Consider the following 22730-nt stretch of genomic DNA (forward strand, 5'->3'; position numbering starts at 1 on the left):
AGGGAGGCTACTGGTAGAGTGGAGAAGAAGTTTTTTAAATATATATATTTTCCCGTGGGTGTATATTGTTTTCTATTTTTTTATTAATATAAATATTCACTGGTTTTTATATTTCTTAATTAATTTTATGAATTTTAAAGTTAATAACTATATAAATTTTCAGTACCTTTTAAATTTATGAAACTCAAACTAATAATCTGTTACATTCCTAAAATTCTTTATTTTTTAAAAAATAATAGGAAAAAATAACTAATGTTTTTGAAATTTAATTGAAACAGTTTTTATTAACATAATATGTTGTCTGTATTTATCTCGGGAAGTTATGGTGGTTTTAAAATATGACATAATTAAGTATTAGATTTTTAAAATGTAATATTTTTTTTTATAATATTGTATTTTTAAAATATAATATTTTTATTTATTTATCTCATATTAAATTATCATACTTTTTTTAAACTGTGACATGTTTAAATATTATATTACTGGAACACAATATTTTTAGATTTGTTTTATATTAAGTCAATGTGCTTTTAAAATATTACATGTTTATATATTATATTTTTAAAATGTGATATTTTTTTATAATATTGCATTTCTAAAATGTAATATTTTTTTATTTATCTCATGTTAAGTTATTATATTTTTAAATTTTGATATATTTAGATATTATTTACTAAAATGAGATATTAGATCTATCACATGTCATGTTAAGTCTTTGTACTTTTAAAATATTATATTTTTAAATATTATGTTTATAAAATGTGACAAATAGTAAGTATTGCTCTTCATAAGTGTGGCAATATGAAATTTTAAATTTACTATGCTAAATTTTTTTATTAAAGAAAACCCAATATTGTAAGACTGTAGATTCAAGATTATGTATAATATATAGAATATTGTAAGACTTTTAAATTCTAATTTTCTTCATTTTATTTATTGATCATTTTCAATTACGTCATCTTATTTGATAGGACTCCTTAAAGAGTTTAAATCAAGGAAGTTGATGGAGATAGAAGGCGTCCAATTCACCATGTTGCAACAACGCCTTATCATACCACTCTATTATATCTCTACTTATTATATTGGTTATTTTTTATTTAAAAATATATTAAAATTATATAATTTTAAAAAAATTTATATTTATTATCAACATATTAAAATGATAAAAAAAAAACATAATTAAAATATAAAAAAATTAAAAATATTTTTTGATGTAAAAAACAATCACTCTAAAAAACAATGTGGGGCCAAATTTTATATATATATAAAGACAATCTTGTAGTTTTAATTTGGGTAATTGATTCATGATCAAGCCAATTTTTCATTAATTTTGACTTTTTAAAGGAAGTAGTGACATGTGTTCGATTTTTATTTATTCCAAATTTCAGATAAAAGAATTGATTAAAATTTTGAAAAAATATTCTAACAATAACCATATTTGTCTCGCCCTTCTCGAAGAGTCCTCCCCGACCTCTAGCCATCCTCATTTCTTTCCCTTATGACTCCACGCCTCATTTAATTTTATGAGGCTACTACCTGCTTCCATTGTTAAGTTTCAATTGTGGTTTCTTCTTGTTGGAAGGGTAATACAAAGAACATGCAGCATAATTACCTAGAATTATTTGTCAAGGTCAATATTTAACAAGTAATAAAAATGCATTTTTCCATTTAAAAACGAATAATACATCTATATAAGAAAGTAATAAAAAATAAGGAAATTTTCAAAATCACACATACACAAACATATGTGTGCGCGTGTTCATGTATGCATATTCTACTACTAATGAAGGATTTATAAGAAATTGACTTCATCAACAATTTTTTTTTCTCTTAATGCTATCTTGATAAGCTTGAAACTTGAGTTTGCTTCCAAATAAACTTTTTATTTAAGTAACACCAATTTCTTGAATTTCTCTTTATCTTGAAGTATACCTATAACATGACAAGTATCTTTTATTATTGGTTCTCAATTTCTTTCGGATTCATATAGGTTACCTATTATATAATAAATAATTGTTCATTTAGAAACCCACATTATTTTAGACTATTATATTAATTTATCCTAATCAAGAATATTTGTGAAATATGACCATATAGTTCATAATAATTGCTAAAATATAATTATTTTACTTACAAGAGCATGAATGAGCAATGTGATTCTTTTTTCTCAATAATTTGCTAGTGATATGAGGTTTGATAAAACATATTGCTCTTAAGAAAGATTTGTTTGGATGTTTTTATGTCTTGTTAGAGGTTTTCAATCGAGATAGATACTTTTAGCAAAGTTTGGTTTTACAATCATCTCAACACAAAATTATTTTCTTTGAACACTTTTGAAAAGATCAATCGATAAAGTCTCAATATTCTTTAAATTATTTTCTAGCTTGAGAATAAACAACTTCATTTTTATAATTGAAATCATCATTATCAACTTGAAGAACACATATTTTCAAATATTGATTTTACATAATAGTTCTTCATTCTTTTTGTTTTCAAATTTTATTTTAAATCTTGATTCATCAAATTCATTTAGGTTTGAAATCAACAATTAATTCTTTCTTTAACAAATCAATTTCTTTTGAAAATGAACAAAAAAAAAATCATCTTTTCAAGAGCAACAATTTTCAAACTAAAACTCTTAAACTCACTATACAATTTAATAAATACATTATGAAGTTTATCATAAGTAAAATGCTAAAAAATAATCATTTATTACCTCATTATCTTCATCCTATTGACAAGTATCAATTATGTTAGCGATTCAATCTATTTTCCCTTCATTGTTGGATGATAAATTTTCAACACGTACTTTCTTTATTAAATCACCTGAAGTTGGTTCTTAAGATTAGAACTTGTCTTTGGATCCCACTTCACATTTGTTCAAAATTCATGATCCATATTAGGGAGTGATTATTTTCAGTTCAGTTTAGTTTTTATCAAAAAAAGTAACCAAACATAAATTATTTTTTTTTCCAAAAAAACCTAAACCGAACTGAAACCAATTTAAAACGGCTGGTTTCGGTTCGGTTTTTAGGAAAAAATCAGTTCAAATCGGTTTGGCTCATTTTTTTTGTTTGGCTCGATTTTTTCGGTTTTGACTTAGTTTTTCTAGTTTTGGCTCAGTTTTTCCGGTTTTGGCTCAGTTTTTTTCCCATTTTTTTCAGTTTGGGTTTGATTTGTTTTTTCAATTTTAGGTTTATAAAACTGAAACCGAACCGAACCGATCTATTTTTTCAAAATATTAATCGGTTTTTTTTCATGGTTCGGTTTTTTCAGTTATTTTTTTTCGGTTTTTTTGGTTTAATCAGTTTTTTAATTTTTTTGCTCACCCCTAATCCATATTTTAGCTCATATTCTCTTTATTTCTAAGATTCAATGTTAACCTCTTTTATATTAATAACTTTATCAACCTTAATGAGGTCATCCTTTTCAACTTCAACAAGGTATCCATCTTCATGATTTCTTAAGAGCATCTCAAATCTCCTTAGCATTCGAGAAAGTAAAAATTGTACTACAAGTGTGGTTATCCAAAGAATCTTGATAAATTTGTATACCATTAATATTAGACCTGAATGCTCTCTGCTCACTCTGATTCCATTTATATTTTGACTGAAGATAACTCACGTCATTTAGAACTATACAAGGTATAATAATCATATATCTAGCTCCACTTCAAATAGCTAGTCAAAGCACATATCCTGGTCATTAATGTCACAAACGCCTCTAGATGCACCCAAGACAACTAGTCAAATCATCTATTTTCACAAATGTTTTAGCTTAATTTATCATTCTCTTCTACCACATTACATATACATTCCTATTCAAGTTTGCAAGCTTGGAATTAACATCATTTTCTAATTACAACACATTTAATTTTCTTTACAATAATACCACATTAGCATACACAACCTATAATGTTAACAACATATTTATGCCAATCCTTATTCATTGGGCCATTTCAATCAATCTTAGCCTATACATACCTTTAGGCTATGTATGTAAAATTCTCAATAATATTTTCTAGACTTTAATATTATTCATTCATAACGCATGCACACAACCCCAATTTCACCCTTATGCTAATTCTATTCTTAGGTCAAGTTAACAAATTCAACTTCTAACTTATTCTCATTTCTAAGTTTGTCTATGGTCATTTATCATCATATCACCTTACTTATCCTTTTAATCTCTCAACCTCACAAATTTTTAAGGTTTTTCTCTTAATTGTTTATCTATAACACAAACCCACTCATCCTCTCTTTTTGTTTCTTTTAAAAAAAACTTTAAAATAGAAGAGATTACCTCTTATTTATAGTTTTGCCACTGCTTTATTATGTCTTGCATTTTTTATGCACTTCGCCTGGTTTCATATCTAAATTTTATGGTCTTCCTGAACTTCGATTGAACTGAAATTTGAAATAAAAGTTGGCAAACATGTTAGAAGACTACATAAAAAATTTCAATATGATCTGACTGTTGGATTAAAAGTTACACACACTAATGTAAAACTAGTCAATTTACAAGTTTTAATGAAAAAATCTGAGTTTCTTCATTACATTCTTACATAAGTCATATTAATCATTTATATAGATCTTTGAGATGATTTTCTTATTCCCAAGATATTTGTATTTGCCTTTTCATCATTTATTTCATTTACAAACTTATTTCATGGTAATATTATTGATTTTCAATCGGTGCTTACACCATCACTCTTTTATTTTATTTTGTACCATACTTTCTTATCCTTTATCCCTTGCTACCATATTAATTTCTTGAGATTATTTTCTTGTTCTTTTATTCATCAAAACCCATTATTAGTTTTGTTGTCATTATAAATTCTAAATTAAAATTCATAATTCTTGTAAGAACCCCATCTATACTTTTATATTTAATCATGGAGACTATTCTCTCCTTTTCACATCATATTCTTATTTATATCACTTGCTATTTTTCTTTTCATCCTGAGTCTCTATTGTTTGTCGAGTTATTTCTACCTTGGTTTCTACATTTACACGGTGGTTTACACAATTATCTAGTTAAATATTAGAATTGTGAGATTGCTTTAGACATTGGGCTATAAGCCAACCCACAAGGTCAACGAAATAATCCTGTTATCAAAATTAAAATGAGTAAATTAATATGGATAAGTATATTGATGATAATATTGTATCATAGGTGTGTTTATAGCCAATCAATAATGAGTTGTAGCTCAATTGTTGTTAGTATCCTTCCTCCTTTCAATATCTCGAATTAAAATCTTTCTTATGTAACCAAATAGCAGTGGTGGTCGGAGATTATATGGAGGGGGAGAGGGAATGGATTTAAATCCCATAAACAACATGAGTTATTTTCAAAATTTTCTCCCATATAAAACTGCATACATAATATCGTATATGACCATATTGATTGGTTCAATTCTCTAAATTGTCTACCTTCAAACCCAGTCCAACACAAGCCCAGGGTCAATGGGTTTTAGGTTCAACTTACCCAACAAAGCTAGGGTTGACAGCTACAGTAATAACACAAAGAATAGTTAATTATAATTTACTTCCCACAATTTATCAAAAGTAATTAATTAGTTCCTCTATTATAAAAAAAATAATAATTAAATTGTTATTTGACTGGCATTGACCATCTTCAATTACTTTTCAGAAATGCCTTATTTTATAATTAAAATTTGTTGTCTTACCTCCTTTTCTTTCCTTTTTATTATTTGTCAAAAGATAATATATATATATATATATATATATATATAACAAAAAAATCAAGTTAATATTTTTTATTTGACGGTAAAAGTATCAATCAAGATTAAATTTCTCTTATAACGATTTTAAGAGCACAATTCCCTCTCCCGTCAACTTGATGCACTCAAATGAATTTAATAAATTCATTTGGATTCCAACTCCCACGATATGTATAAAAAAATAAAAATAAAGAAGGGAAAAAACTTGTTTAATTATCAAACTAACTACTTGAGGCTTCTACGTTATTACTGGATTGAAAACTTTAGAAATTACATTTATAATTGTTTTATTATGAGAATTAATTAATTAGTTTTATAAAGTATTATAGGTATTATGAGGCTACTACTGTTATATATACATGTATAATGATTTTAAACTATATTATTTATAAGGAGGGCTGGTGGTGGTCCATCAAGCACACTGCTTATTTGCCTTGCATATCAAGCAACCTCGTAATTCCCCTCTCTCTCTCTCCCTCCCTCCCTCTCTCTCTCTCTCTCTCTCTCCCTGTGTGCAGCATTCATGGGAAAGAATCATGATCGTAATAAGCACTCTTGCCCAAAACCCATGTGAGCAGACCTTCCTTTTTCCTTCTCTTTCTCCATAATAAGTACTCTCTAGACAAAATTTGCTTTTTTTTTTTCCCGTAGAAGAAGAAGGAGAAAAAGTTTAATCCTTTATGCCAAATTTGAACAAAACTTAAGTATATATGACCATGCAAAAACCTTGTTATGAGGTAGCTGTCACTTACATACATATTCCTTTCTCTCTACCTTCTCTTGTGGATAAATATCCGCAGCCCCCTTTAGAGCCACAAAGATACAAACTAGTTGAATTAAATAATAGTAGAAAACAATTTTAAAGATTAAAACAAGATACTTATACACTAGGTTTTTATTAAATTACTAATATACTATATATATGGCCTTTCCATATTAAATTAATGAATTAATATAGCATATAAATCCAGCTGATGGATGGTGTGGGTTTTTTTTTTACACGCGCAAGGTTGAGTTTCCTCTCAAATGATCTTAAAAATACTCCCTTTTCAAGAGTCTACAAATTCAGAATAATTTCATAATTTTTTTAATACTTAATTATCTCAAAATCTTAACTCAAAAAAATAAAAAATAATAATAAAATATGCCTTAATTAAGCCCTTGACCTTTCAGCTACCTAATTCAATTTCTTGATATTATGATTATTGTTTCTTATATAGATGTATGTTTTTTTATTGGGTGCCTTAAATAACAGCTATGAAATCCGTTTCTTGCCTTTTGCTTTTGTAGTCAAGCCCTCAAAACAAAAGGTGTATGAGAGAGAAGGTTCTTAAGCTTTAGAAAATCCAACTGTGTGTGTGTGTGTGTTTTTTTTTCCTTTCCTTCTTTCTATCTCGTATAAACTGCTTACAGCAGGTTACTTAAATTAACAAAGGCTCTTAAAGGTGAGTACCTAGCTACTTTTCCTTTATCTCACTGGCTTCATCAGTTAAAGTAGCGACTAGAGAGAGCGATTTCTGGTGATTTCCATGGTTAAAGCAGCAGGTTTATAGCTAAATCCCACGGCCACAGTTTCCTCTTTTAATTTCCTTCTCTCTTCTATCCTCTCTTACCACAACTGGTTTTCTTTTCCTTTATTTAACGAAGATATTTTATATTTATAAATCTGTTTTGCGAATATTAATTTCTCATCTGGGTACGAATTCCTTCTTCTTCTTCTTCTTCTTCTTCTTCTTCTTCTTTTCTTTGTGTTGAGAGTATTATAGTTGTTGAGTTAATTTCATTGTTCTTCGTTCAATCAATATCTACCATTCCTATAGTTTTCTTCTTAATCTTATCATGTTTCATCCATATATTTTGGTTTTCAAGACCATATTAATCATGATCATCCAGCTAGGAGTGTATGCATATATTAATTATGTACTGTTTTTCCTCTTTTCCCTCTTGCTAGTTAACATTTCAACAGATCTCAAACTCATGATTTGTGCTGTGTAGATATATAGCTAGCCGCGGGGATATGAGTAGCAAGCTGTTGTTCCGAGCTGATAAATTGAAGAAAGATTTTAAGAGTTATACGTTTGGGAGAAGGAAGATATAATATAGCATCGCTGTGTGATCGAAAACGAGCCATGACTACTAAGAGTAATATGGCTTCCATCAGCAGCTCTAATCTCATCGATGCAAAGCTTGAAGAGCATCAGTTGTGTGGATCCAAGCAGTGCCCTGGGTGTGGACACAAGCTGGAAGGAAAGCCGGTAATATGGATAATCTCCTGATATTCATTCCTTCGAAACAGATTATTTTTTTGTTTTGTTTTTTGCCCATCTTCCCTTTTCTTTTTGGGCATAAATAAATTAATTTCTTTGGGACAAATTGTTCCTTTTAGATTTTTAAGTTGAGCTTTTGTTTTAACTTTGATTTGAGTGGAGTTAATTTGCAGGATTGGTTAGGTCTACCAGCAGGAGTGAAATTTGATCCAACAGACCAAGAGCTTATAGAACACCTTGAAGCGAAGGTAGAGGCCAAAGACATGAGGTCTCACCCTCTGATAGATGAGTTTATCCCTACAATCGAAGGGGAAGATGGGATTTGTTATACCCATCCTGAGAAACTTCCAGGTCAAGATTTTCAAAACAATTATCACCTATCTCTCTCCATTGTTTGTTCAAAGTTGTTAGGTTTTGACATTTTATATATTTATATTTATATATATTATATTCTTAAATTAAAAATAAAAATAACCTAAAACCTAGTAACATATATATATATATATATATAGGCAGGCTTTGCTACAAGTGTTAAATATCCTTCTCTTGTTAATTTGTTAAGACTTTGGAAGAATTGTACTATGGCGTCGCAGTTTGTTGCACCTAAGCGAACCTAACTTTGATTTCCCTGTAATCTTTCCATGCAGGAGTCACAAGAGATGGGCTAAGCAGGCATTTCTTCCACAGACCTTCAAAAGCTTACACAACTGGAACAAGAAAGAGAAGAAAAATTCAAACCGAATGTGACTTGCAAGGTGGAGAAACCAGGTGGCACAAAACCGGCAAGACAAGGCCAGTCATGGTGAATGGGAAACAAAAAGGGTGCAAGAAAATCCTAGTCCTCTACACCAATTTTGGCAAGAATCGAAGACCCGAAAAGACTAATTGGGTCATGCATCAGTACCACCTTGGTCAGCATGAGGAAGAGAAAGAAGGAGAGCTTGTGGTTTCTAAGATATTCTATCAGACACAGCCAAGGCAATGCAATTACACTGATAGAAGTGCAGCCATTGGTGAAGGAAGCAGCGACCCTAGCAGCAGAAGAGACAGTGGTAGTGGGAGTTGTTCTTCTAAAGAAATAATTCCTCAAAGAGACGAAATCTCAGGAACTGGGCCTGTTGCTGCGTCAATATCAAGTTGCACTGCCTTGGATATTCATCAATTGAAATCCGATCATTTTGGCTTTACTCCATTCAGGAAGAGCTTCGATGAGGTATAATATATGTTTTTCATTCACACACACACACACACACACATATATATATATATACACACATCTTCTACACATTCTTTCGTATATGTATTCATCAACAAAGCATTTGCAAACAATATTGCATGTATTACACGCACACACACACACACACACATATATATATATATATATAAAAGACACTGTATTCTAAATAGTAGAAATTTTATGTACTTCGAAAAATTGAGATGATGCAACGCCCTTCTTGTTTCTAGCATCTTTCTAATATTCATGTATCACGCAAGATATATAAATGAAAGTAAAGAAAGAGAAATAAACCAAAAAAAAGTAAAAAATAAAATAAAAGTCTAGCTAGTGTTACTTTTCTCTTTGACCATTGCTTGCAAATCCAGCATGAAAATCTCTTTGAACCTCACTTGATGATCTTCGTCAGCTAACTAAACCACCGAAGAGACCGAGTCGTGAGTTAGAGAGTAAATTAATGAAAACGAAACCGATATTAAAATTAAAACTGATAGAGTGAGCAAAAGCATGTAGAGAAAAAAAAGTAAAGTAGGAACCGATGGTAAGGAAAAAAAAAAATAGATCTTCACTAGAAGATGTCTGAAAATGGACTAACTATCAAACTTGTTAATGGGGTTGTGTCCTTTTCAGGTGGGGATAAGAGAGGCTTCAGTAGCAAGGGAAGCCTCGGCGTCAGGCACATGCGATGAGATTCAGGAGCAGCATCAGAGGCCACATCATGTGGCCCATGATCCCCATCAACAACAGCAGCTGCAGCACCACCACCACCACCAGACGGTGCATCACCAGATTGCGACTGCGGCCTTCCACATCAGCAGGCCTTCCCATCCGATCTCCACCATCATCTCTCCACCTCCCCTCCACCACACCTCCATCATTCTTGATGAGGACCCATATCATGTATCCAGACTAATGCTTCAAAACGAAATCCAGGTATTTAAGCTGATCAACCTAATTATTAACTACTTGTCCTCAACTTTCTTTCAAATCTAACGACAACTAAATTGAATCACATTCTAATTAATATGACTTCCCAATTTTATTTATTTTTTTCCCAACAGTACCAAACTTCTCCGCACTGGAACATGAAATTTTAATGTACGTCAGTTCACATAAAGTTGTCACCACAAGGTTCAGGACACTGTTCGTCAAATTAAAATACCCATCTCTCGGGCAAAAGAAAAAAAAGAAAAAAAAAAGAAAAAACCATGCATAGATGGAGTTTGACATGGTGCGGGAAGGTCAGGGAAGGAAGTTGATAGCCATGGTGATATATATCGGAGCCAGCTACGGCATCTTGACTCTCCTTCTACCTCCCCCTCCTCTCTCTATCTCTCTCTCTCTCTCCGCCCAAGAATTAATGCACTGATAGTTGCATTTTATGTTCTTTGTTTTTTATCTTTTGTTCCTTTTTAATATTAGGAGGAATTCGGGGTTCGAAAGTAAAAGTTCCCTGAATAAATTTTCACCCTCAAATGAAGAAAGGGGTGTAGGTCATTTTGCCGTATATGGGGAAATTACGTAGTAACTTTTAGTGCCTACTCAGTTGGGTGCCATAAACTGTCTTCTTACTTTACAAAACTCTCTGAGGACATGATGGTTAATAATGATTTTTTCTTCGTTTTTTTTTCTTGATATATTGTGGATAAATGAATGCAGCAACAGCAGCACCAACAGCAGCAGCAGCAGCATCATAAACTTGGAGGGAGGTCTGCATCTGGTTTGGAGGAACTCATAATGGGTTGCACTTCAACTGATGTAAAAGAAGTGAGTATGAACTTTTTGACCCTGAAATCCATTTGTCATAAATTCCAGCAAGGAAAAGAATAAAGAAAAGGTGAAAAAGGTTATATATTTAAAATAAAAAAGAAAAGAAATTTGATTTAAAACCATTTTCGCTATTACTGGCTGAGAATCTGAGATTACAGTTATTTTTAAACTAAAGATATGGAATCAGAAACCTTTTCTTTTTCTCTTTTCTTCTTTTTCCTTTCATGTTTCTGAGGTTTTAATATGATGCATACATTAATAGCCTAGGAAGAACCTCTTTGTTAATTACTTCACTGGGAAGGGTTCATTATATATTTGAAGATTTCAATATTACAGTGTAAATTGAAAATAAAAACATTAACTTAATCACAAACTTACTAACAGCTGCTTAATTCCTTGCAACAGGCAAGGGCTGCACCTTTCCTTCTCCTCTCAAATGAGGATGAATGATAAAGAACACAATTCGAATCTAAATCCCTCAGACCATTTTAAATTGTCTAAAAACTAAGATTTTAAACGCCTTCTTTTGTCAATTTACAAGTTTTTGTAATAGCTACAAATAATATGATTTTTTTTTTCAAACCTCATCGTTTATGTTTTGTTTTTGCCATGAGATAGTTTTTTATCAAGCTATAATAAATTCAAAATCTATCATCTTTATTTTTCTAGTTAAGTTAGAAAAAATTAGGTGTGTTAAGAGTACAAAAAGATTCTTGATGTTTAGCCCAGTAACATGAGTTTCTGGGTTAATTAAATAGATTGTTCAACACTATTATATATCTATCTAATTTGTTTTAATAAAATAAAATATGCCAGATAGAAAAATTAAAAACAAAAATTGAATAACAAGAGGAAAGATTCGATGTTTCCAACAAAATATTTTTATATAAGAAAGGTTGATGATAGCGACATCAAAGCTTTTTATCATGCGTGTCCTCTCGATATAATACAGTATCAGACAATCTTATCGTGGAGGAGATTAAAAGGACAAAGGAGGCAGCTTCATTTGTTTTGTTTTCAAGTGAAAATTCTCTGTTCAAACCAGAGCCCTAGCTGGTTATTTCTCACAAGCTTGCGTTTTATTGCAGGAGTCATCCATTACAAACCCACAAGAGGCAGAGTGGTTGAAGTACTCTTCCTTCTGGCCGGACCCTGACAACCAGGATCATCATGGGTAGGACCAGAGAATAAACAAAACCCTTACAGACAGTATCATTATCGTTGCATGCCATCATCATGATTGCTTGAAGCTACCCTTATGTTCTTTTCTATAAGAGGAGCGAGAGATCATCTTATGTGGTCGCTCTTTTACTTTATTATTACATGCCTGTAGGTTGGTCTAGTGGCTCTCAACTGAACTAACTGTTCAACAGTCCATGTTGGAAAGAAAGAAAAGAAGAAGAAAACAAAGAAAGAAAGAAAAAGAAAACCAAGAAAGGCTGCTCTCTACTGACAATATAGAAGGACAAACAAAGACCCAAAGCAAAATCTTCGTACATGAAAATCATCACCATCATGATTACGCTATCATCCTTTACGTGCCGGTACTTATTATTTTATTTTTTAACACCTCCTGCATAAGTTCTTTTATTGTTATTAGAACAGAACTATATATATAGCGAATAGGTTGTTCAAATTGCAGGAAAAACTTTGTTAATTTATTCTGCTTATTTCATCTTAAAGTCAAAGTATAACTCTCTTCTCAGCAATGAAAAATGTGTTTATGATTTGTTTATATTCACTATTAAAATATTACAAACATTGATTAAATATTTTCTCGATGTTAAAAGAAAAACAAATTTTCATTAATGCACAAATTGTCGATAAAATTACTGACCAAAACATTTTATTAGCACGTTTCTAATCGGTGATTTACCTTCTGTCAGCAATTCAAATACCAACAAAAATACCGATGAAATATATGCATTAAAAAATAAGTTTTTACCGCTCATTTTGTTATTGGCACCTTAAATGCCAATGGACTATCCATTACATATTCCATTGAAAATGCCTAAATCTTTTGCAAATTTCCAACAAAATTTGTGCGAACATTGCCAACTAAATGGCCGATAGAATTCCACATTCATCGATGATTTAATTAGTGTTTCACTATTTTTTTTTATTGTTTAGTTTAAATAAACCCAAATGTATTTTTTTTCTCATCCTAAACTCACAACAACAACAAAAATCACAATCATAGCATAAACACATCTCCACAAAAAAAAAAAATTCACCATTCATCTAAATATTATATACATAAACATTTTCTATATAAAACATGTAAATTCCAACAATGGTGGAGGTCGAGGGGGGGTAAAAATCCTACACAAAAGGTTCCATAAAGAAAAGGCAAATGTAAAGTCATATATGCATGTTATTGCTCCCAATACATCATATATATTTTCTTGTTTCAGCCACGCCCTTATTTCTTCCTCTGAATTGGGCAACTACATAGATAGTTCTTCCTCACATTTTTTTTTGGACCAACTCATTAACGCCCGGTGATGTTTGGTTTGGGCTGAAATATGATGTTCCTACAATTGAAACAATACAACCTACCTTTATTTCTTAGGTTAATGTTATACACATACCATAAACTCAATTTATATCGAGTCCATCAGTTGCACCAGCCTCCAACCATTATTAAGAATCATGTGGAGGGTCGGTGGAAATGACCTCACTAAATTTCATAACCATACGAGTAATATATGTATCCTATAAAATTTTAAAAAAAGAAAGTTAAAATTCTAAATTCATATTAATGATACAAATAAACATTTGTAAGGCAATAATAAGTATTAAGAAAACTTACAGCAAACACTTTTGCTTTTCTATCGATAAAAGTTTTCTCCCTTTCCCCGCCTTTCCTTATTCCTTATATGATTTTCTTCATATAACTCCATTGAAGTTAGTTTGCACCTATTATGGAATGTATATGTATAGGAAATATTATAAGACTACTTTAGTGTTGTAATCTCTACCTTTACTATTGTATATTGCCTTACACATATAAATAGAAATGGTTGGCTAACTTATAGGTTATGCCTCATATTTCTTCTCAACTTGATATCAAAGCCGTAATGCATTCAAACTCTTCCCTCCTTCTCCTTAATGGACCTTACTGTTGTTGTTGCTGTCAACTTCTCCCTCCACCAATTCAGTGTTGTAGGCTAACTGGTCGCCTACTCACAGGTTGTTGTCGATGGCCCCTCTTTCCCACAGCAACAGTCTTCCTATTTTGCAGAGCAGAACAATGGCTCCTCTTCCTATGTTTATGTCATTCTGCTTCATATTATGGGGACCTTAACTCCAACTATAGTTTCTTTGTCGAACACTCCATAAGTTATTTCCTTGAAGCTTATGAACATCAATTATCTCTATTAGTGAATGCAGATGAAGTCCTATCTTTTTGGTTAGGGTGTCTTCCACTTTGTTGATGGTTCCATGTTGTGTCCCCTTCTCATGTTTCTAACACTTTTGTTGGTTCTCCTTCGGCCATTAACCCTTTTTTTTTTCATTGAAAGCAATAGGATGAACTTATTTTAAGCGCATTACTCTCTTCTCTTTCAATAGATGTATCATATATTGTGGTAGATTATTAGATCTCTCATTGTGTTTGGTGCACTCTTGAGCAAGCTCTCGCCTCTTCATCTAATTCTCGTATTATGCAACTCCATAGGTCTTTTCAAGATCTTTAGCAAGGTGATACTTCATTTTTATGTATATGCAACAAGCAATATCCTTATTTGATGAATTGGCTACTATTAGTCGGCCAATCTCTCTTGAAGATTTCAACCTTTATGTGTTCCGTGGCCTTCATGGTGAGTTCAAAGACTTGGTAACCACGACACTACTATTATCATATATCAATCTTCATAGTCATCTCCTTACCCATAAGTTTCTACACAAGACCTCCCTTCTATCTATGGCTGTCAACCCACCTCTACTTCTCATAACATGTTTACTGTCTTATGCCCATCTTGCCTAATATATATATATAAACCCAACTTCAACCGTAACAAAGGTCATTCTTGTGGCAACTGCGTCCTAACAGCAACCGCCACAGCCACCAACACAGGTCTAATTTTCTTAGTTTTCAGGGCTCTACCTGCTCCCACCGACTGGAAGTAGAGCAACTAGCAATAGAACAAAAGGTCCTCTAGTTCTTCATAGTGGTCTCCTCACCAGTCCTTTGAGCAGAACGTCAAGTGTCAGCTCTAATTCTCCTTCAGCCATACAACCCTTCAATACGCTCAACTTTGTAGCAAAGGATAACAACCTTCTGCCTATCTTATTGTTGGTAATGTTTTTGCTTCTACTTGGTTCCCAAACATTAGTGCGAACTAATATGTTATGTCTAATCTTGCAACTCTGATCGAATCCGCATCCTATCAGTAATGATCATTTGCATGTTGGTGACGGTAATGGCTTTTTCATATCGAATATTAGACATACCATGTTACATTCCTCAAAACACACATTTACCTTTTCTAATGCTCTTCATGTTCCTCATATTACCAAACCACTACTTTTTGTTCAGAAATTTTATCGTGATAATAATGTTTATTTTGAATTTCATGCATATGTGTTTTATGTAAAGGATCTCACCACTAAGGCAATGCTCATTTTCGATTAGAGTAACAATGATCTCTATATTATATCTAAGTCTTCTGCCACATTTATTCCTCATGTTTACTGGTCTCCTTGCGTTCTGCAACTAATGATATGTGGCATCGTCAATTAGGTCATCATATTTCCATGTTTTTAATTTTTTAGCTTCTAAAAATAAAATAGCTTATACTTCTAGTTGTTCTCTTGTACAATAACAAGCTTGTTTAATGGGCAAGTCGTCGTGTCTGTCGTTAAGACCTACGAGTCACAAAACTATTACCCCACTTGATTTAATCTTTAGTGATATTTGGGGCCCCACTCCTTTGTTTTCCTCTTATGGTTTTAGTTACTTTATTTTTTTTTTTTTATCAATACACATACAAAAAAAATATGGTATTATCCTCTTATTGCAAAATCTGATGTGTTTTCTATATTCCATCATTTTCAAATGCTTGTTGAGCGTCATTTTTCACGCAAAATTAAATATATTCAAATTGATTAGGGTGGTGAATATCATAAGTTAAACAGTTTCTTTCAAACTATTGGTATTCACCACAGGCTAATTTGTCCTTATACACATGAGCAACATGACACTATTGAGCATCACCATCGGTATTTGTCAAAACTTTTCTTACCCTCCTAAGACAATGTAGTGCTCCATTACGGTTTTGGAATTATGTATTTGAATCGTCAGTATATCTTATCAATCACAAGCCTACTCTTGTCCTCCAAAATCAATCTTCTTTTGAGTGTATGTTTCATCGTACTCTTGATTATGATTTTCTATGTACTTTTAAGTGTCTTTGTTTTTTTTTTTTTTTTTGCATCCATATCATGCTCATAAGTTGAATTTTTTTTCATCTTCATGTGTGTTCTTAGGTTATAGTTCCTCTCATCTTGGTTATCGCTATCTTAATTTAGCATCTCAACATGTTTATATCTCATGTTATATCCGATTTCATAAAGATGTGTTCTCTTTTGCAAAATCTAAACAGATAGCACAACATCTCCTTTTATCCTATACAGCCTACACACTTGTCAACCCTGATTACTTCCCTAAATTTTAACCACACTACCCCGTCAGTCCACCACACCATCAAACCAAGCTACCTACCCCCCAACCATGTCTGCCATCATCCAACCACAACCCAGCCCTGCCTTTATGTCACCATTTACTTGTTTCTCTAATGATCATTCTACAAGAACAGGCTTTCCTTTTTTAGAGTTACATGTTTCCAGGTCTATTACTATAGAAACTCTTGGTTCTACCGCAAATTCTCTAGGCTCTACTGCTATGAGCTCCACACCTTAGTTGGGTTCTCTAACCAATCTACAACTCATTGTTGATCTCTCCTTTTATCATCTCTAGTAGCTTACAGGTTTAGGTTCTCCTCTATCTGGTCCTATTACTCATCAGCATCCCATAGTCCTTCATCCATGACTACTCAAGACCGCACATCTGATGGCGTCTGTAGCCACCTTTGCTGCCCCTATATGTCGAGTAATCTCTCCTCCCAACTATGAACCCATTGTGTTCTTTGATGTTGATAGGTATAAGGCTTGGCATGGTGCTATGCAAGATGAAATTCAGGCTTTGCACTTTAACAACACTTGGTCCTTGGTTCCTTTTCATCATTCAATAAATATTGTTGGAAGTTGTTAGGTGTACAAGTTAAAGCACCATATTGATGGAAGCATTAAGCGATATAAGACGTGATTTATTGCTAAATGTTATGATCAGCAAGAAAGCATTGATTACTCTAAAACCTTAAGTCTTGTCATTAAGCAGACAACTGTCTGGTTAGTCTTCTCATTTGCGGCTTCGCATGGTTAGAAGATTCATCAACTCAATATCTATAATTCCTTCCTTGATGGAGTTCTCATCGAAGAGGTCTGCATGAAATAACCTCTAAATTTTGTTGACTATGTCCTTCTCTCTCATGTGTGTTGGTTGTATAAGTCTCTATATAGTTTGAAATAGGCCCTGCAGGCGTACTATACTCTTCTGAATGATTTTCTACTTTCTCTTAGCTTTCATGCTTCCAAGGATGGCACCTTTTTATTTGTCTTATATGTGGGTGTTGATATCTTTTATCTTCTGGTTTTATGTTGATGATATTCTGTTTACAAGTAACGACTTTACTATGCTTCATCGTCTAATATAGTTGTTGAGCATAGAGTTCAAGCTTCACAGCTTACGTGTCGTTCATTATTTTTTATGCATTAAGGTTCAATCCACCAGTATAGGTCTGATGTTATGACAACATAAGTATATTCTCAACATCCTTACTCGAGCTGGTATGACATCTTGCAAACTTGTTGATACTCTTATTTCTACCTTTAAAGTTACTATACAGCACAATTCCTTGTTTTTTATTCCTACACAATTTCGTCAAATCATTGGTATTTTTCAATATCTTACCTTTATAAGGCCAAACATCTAAGAAGTGGGAAAGTGAGCGTATTAAAATCATATTCCATGGTCTTATATATTATGTATTATGAAATTTTAATGTAATATTATGACATGTTAGAAAATATTATAACTATTTAAGACGTTAATGATTAATGAGAGCTCGGAAGGTCAAATGGTTACTACTACTTTTAACATTATATTTTTAGATAGAAGCCGGCTTTAGTTGGATGATGCAGACGAAGGGTATTTTTATTATTATTATTATTATTATTATTATTACTACATAGAAGGGGTTCAAGCTCAAAACTTTTCAAGAGGAGAAATGCTATTATTATTTGAGTTATAGCTTATTAACAAGAAAATTGTTGCTAAGTGAGGAGTTTGGTTTAGGTGCAAATAAATAAATGTTAAAATAAGATGTATGCGTCCACAAAATGAGCTTAAAGAGAACAAGAATTTTGTGATGACTATATATGGGGTAAAATCTCGTTGTATTCTAATTTCCAAAGCAAATATATGTAAAGGTATCATATTAGAATACGTCGAAAGCATAGTACAATAGACAATAGGGTATGGCGGTTCTCGGATTAGAACTTAAACTTTTCTAGTGACTAATGAGAAGTGATATTGGAATAAGATTTACTTTCCTAGAGTTTTCATTCCTCCAAACTTCAAATTATGCTCTTGATATTATTAAATTGGGTTGTCATACTCTTGAAAGGGTGCCTCTTTCAGTTTCTTCTGTCTAGTTGTGCTTGTTTGAGATACTTAAATAAGGAATCTTTGTAACTTAAATTACATTTCAAGTCAGTCCCTTTGTTTTTTGCTACTTGGGAAGCTTCTTTATTTCTTTATTCTATTCCAGATTCGACCTTTTTTATGCTATACAATGTATACACATTATACAGAGAGTCGAAACGTGTTTATCGAGAGAGAGAGAGAGAGGGAGGGAGGGAGGGAGAGGGAGAGGGAGAGGGAGAGAGAGAGTAACGTGCATGCCATCTTTTCTTCTATAGGATGTGCATGAAATAAAGTTAAATCCACGAGAGCTACGCAGCTTCATCGTAGTTTCTAAAGGGAATAAAGATACCACAAGGAATGAGAAGACAAGAATAAGCTTTAACTTTGAAATGGACCCTTCTTGCGACTGACTGGGATTATATATTATTCAGGAGTTACTTTAAGTTTTTGCGACGTACGTAATAGAGATAATTTTATTCCATAATATTAACGACTAAATAAATTATAATTACGAAACTCGATCGATCTGTTTCTTCTTGAAAAAATATTGTCGCACGTATAACCACTAAATTATATTTCGTTTGTCTGTTTGTGCAACTTAATGAATATTTTTATCAATGAATCCGTGCATCCAATAGTGTTGAATATCACATACTTCATATAATATGTAGCACATGGCCAAGAAAAATTCAAAAACAAAAATAACATTATGAATTTGAGAGCACATGTATTTTCCAAATAATAATAACAATAGATTCCTGGAGTTGCATCCGTCTATATACTGAAGAAGGTATTAAAACTAACATAATGAAGCACAAACTCTATTGTGTAGGTTGTTTTCTGCAAAATGTAATTTGCAGCTGGAAAAAAAGGGGGGAAGATCATAATAATGAAGATGGGGATAATTAATTTGTAGAGAGCGGGGGGGAGAAGAGAACTGTCCCTCACCACGTAATAAAAGAAACTAAGAATGAAATGTCTTGTTCAAAGTGAAAAAGGATATATTTAATTCTTCGGCTTTATGGAAGATTTTGGATGCTTTTAAAGGGGCTATGGTATTTGCAAATGCTAGGGCCTCTGGGTGTGCAGAGATTTGGTACCAAAAAGAACTTGCAGGAATAATTGTGTAGTGCTTCCCGGAATATCACAACATGGCCATACCACCTTTTTTTTGGATTCTTCACAACATGCCAACTTTTTGGGCTTTCCAAATGGTAGCCCACATCTTCATAGTTCAGTACTCCTTCTTCAGCTTAGAGGCTGGATGGGACCTTCCTTGATGCAAATGCAATGTTACACACTTGACTTGCGTTTCTAACTTTATCCACTTTCGTGTATGTGTTCTTGCCCATTTCGGCATTTCGAGAGCCTACGTACTTGGCTGTTGATAGCATGGTCTTGCTTAGATGGGTTCATTTTGGATATTGGTTAGGTTTTAAATTATAAAAAACTTGGGCTTGTAAGTAATTATGTCAAACTCAGATGTTGAAATCTTGGTGATTTCACGTAATTCAAGTGAGACTCGACTTAGCTTTATATATTTTTTTATAACTTATATCTATAACCATTATTTTTTTTATTTTTTGATGTGGAATAACTATACTTACACTTCATATTTTTTTATAGTCTATATCCACATGGATTGTTATTTATTTTTTCTATGTTATAACTATATATGGCCTTTATCTATATTGTTTGTTTCTTAAGTTTTCGATGTGGAATAAATATAATACACTTCACATTTCTTTTTAAAGCCTACATCAACATGAATTGTTTCTTAATTTTTTAATGTGGGATAGCTATACTACACTTTATATTTTTTTTCATGGCTTACATTCGTATGCACTATTTCAAACCTTTTCCATATAAGATATTAAATCCTCTTAACATATTTTTTTTCTATTTTTTCGAATAAAACCGGGTCAACTAGTGTGACCCAAGACTTGACTCCTTAGTCAAGTCAACCTTCAAGCTATATTTAACAACTATGGTTAATAGTATTGTTGTTTCATTATCAAAATACTTTTTTCACTAATGAGACAACCATACTATCTACACCCAAGTATGTATGTTATCAAAATATTTTTTGGATATCCCCCTAGAGATTCTTATAGTGCAATATTTCCTTCTTTTCTTCATCAAATTAATGGTATTCAATTTTTTTTTTCGTTTATCATAGCGTTATAATCAATTACTGATGTATTTTTGAGAAACTCATAAACTCAATTGTGATATGATAAATAAAGAAAGGGAAAACCTCTAATTTCAAAAAAAAAAAAAAACTTAGCATGCATGGAGAATTAATTATGCATATAGAAATAGATTACTATTCACCATAAAATGTAATTACTATTATGCCCTTTCAAAGAAAAATCAATGGCCTTAGTGTTGGGGTATAATGGTCTTTTCCTAAGAATTTATTGGTTGTTATGAGATTGATTGGGGATAATTTTATTTGTTTACCATTGAAATACACAATGTAATAACTATATTGCCCTAAAAACATGATCCCCTAAATTATTTTATAAAAAATACATATTTTTATTTAAAAATCCAAAGAAAAAAATACAAATTTCAAATTCAAAAATATTTTTGAAACACGAGGAGATAAACCTTTGAGCTGCAGCAAACTAAAATGCTAGAAGAATAGCCAAGTTAGATATTTTGACAAAATGGAATGAAAAAAGACTTAATAGAAAGAAAATTGAGTTGAAATCCAAACTTGACCTAAATTAAAAGAATTCATTAAGTTTAAAGACTTAATTAAACTTCTAACATATTTCATTGACATATTTAAAGACTTAATTGAAGGAAAATTAAGTTCAAAAGTCAATTAGAAACAAATTGAAATAATTAATTAAGTTTAAAAACTTAATTAAACTTCTAATAGGTTTTGTGGATGCAATCAATGACTCAATTTAAGAAAAATCAAGTTTAGAGGCCTAATTTAGATCAATATGCAAAGATTGGAAGATTAAGGACATAATTAAACTTTAAAATGCTAAATTAGTGTAATCATGGGTTGAATTAAAAGAAATTTAAAGATTGAAGGTTGATTAAAGGTCAAATTGAAGAACATCAAAGCCAAGGAATAAAGTGTAAAAGGCATGTGAGTTCAAGGACTAAAATTAATCAAATCAAGGGTCAATTTGAAAGTTATTGAAAGTTTGATATTTGATAAGGGTCAAATTGCATAGTTTGAAAACCAAGGACTAATTTTAAAAATAAGCTCATATGAAAGCATTTAAATCAAACTTTCTAAAGGCACAATTGCAAAAAAAAAATGAGAAGTTTTAGGGTCAATTGTGTATATATTGAAATTGAAAAGATATAGACTGAATTGCAATTTCTCACAATCCAAATTAAAAATGCAAATTTGTAAGGTTTAAATAAACGACATGTCACTCGTTTTTAATGGAAAAAATGGATGACATGTTGTTTAGTCCTTGTGTCTTCTTCTTCAGCCGAAAAGGTTGATTGAGATACTAGTTTCAAGCAAATAAACATGGCACCTCCAACTAATTTAGAGGTTTAAACCACCCCCACTTAACATAGAAACATCTCCTCTATAATGATCGGCTACTCCTATCAAACATTTACATCCTATTTTCTTCAATGATCTTGATAACATCATGTTCCCAGTTAGCCCTCCTTACATGTTCAAATACAGGCTGATTGGGGGGCAATGATTAGTACTTAAAAATATATTTTTATCAAGGTTTTATATCATCATTTTGCACTTGAAATATCAATAACTCCTTAACTAAAACATGTTTTATAATAACATATCTAATAATATAAGATACCTTTAATTTATGGTAAATGTTCATCTTAAATGCAGGCCTATCACATAAATGAAAGGATTGATTGATGAGCTTAAGTACTGAAATTAAAAGGACAAAAAGAGGGCCAAATTTAGAAAAGAGATGTTGGTTCGATCCAAACTAG

The 22730-nt window shown here is 31.8% G+C and overlaps 1 protein-coding gene across 5 annotated transcripts; it reads left to right on the plus strand.

Annotated features, from left to right (window-relative positions):
* The first annotated feature begins 7032 nt into the window (after nucleotides 1-7032).
* On the plus strand, nucleotides 7033-12749 carry LOC118047991 (NAC domain-containing protein 75). 5 transcript variants are annotated; one of them, XM_035057491.2, is made up of 8 exons: nucleotides 7033-7188; nucleotides 7739-7998; nucleotides 8184-8361; nucleotides 8658-9223; nucleotides 9875-10177; nucleotides 10904-11011; nucleotides 12103-12188; nucleotides 12348-12749. In XM_035057491.2, exons 2-8 carry the CDS (start codon nucleotides 7873-7875, stop codon nucleotides 12355-12357), a joined length of 1377 nt encoding a protein of 458 aa, XP_034913382.1. In that variant the 5' UTR covers nucleotides 7033-7188; nucleotides 7739-7872; the 3' UTR covers nucleotides 12358-12749. The 5 variants fall into 5 exon arrangements, with proteins under 5 accessions (XP_034913382.1, XP_034913386.1, XP_034913381.1 ...); XM_035057490.2 differs by having other exon boundaries at nucleotides 7044-7288; XM_035057492.2 differs by lacking the exon at nucleotides 7033-7188 and adding an exon at nucleotides 7321-7439.
* Nucleotides 12750-22730: the final 9981 nt, after the last annotated feature.

This window comes from Populus alba, chromosome 6, assembly GCF_005239225.2.
Source record: "Populus alba chromosome 6, ASM523922v2, whole genome shotgun sequence".
Taxonomy (NCBI): Eukaryota; Viridiplantae; Streptophyta; class Magnoliopsida; order Malpighiales; family Salicaceae; genus Populus; species Populus alba.

Bases quoted from the DNA above. Each gene is read 5' to 3' on its own strand.
- LOC118047991 (XM_035057491.2), top strand. From the start codon at position 7,873: ATGACTACTAAGAGTAATATGGCTTCCATCAGCAGCTCTAATCTCATC. The intron at 7,999-8,183 runs GTAATATGGATA...GTTAATTTGCAG, and splicing joins ACAAGCTGGAAGGAAAGCCG to GATTGGTTAGGTCTACCAGC. The intron at 10,178-10,903 runs GTATTTAAGCTG...AAATGAATGCAG, and splicing joins TGCTTCAAAACGAAATCCAG to CAACAGCAGCACCAACAGCA.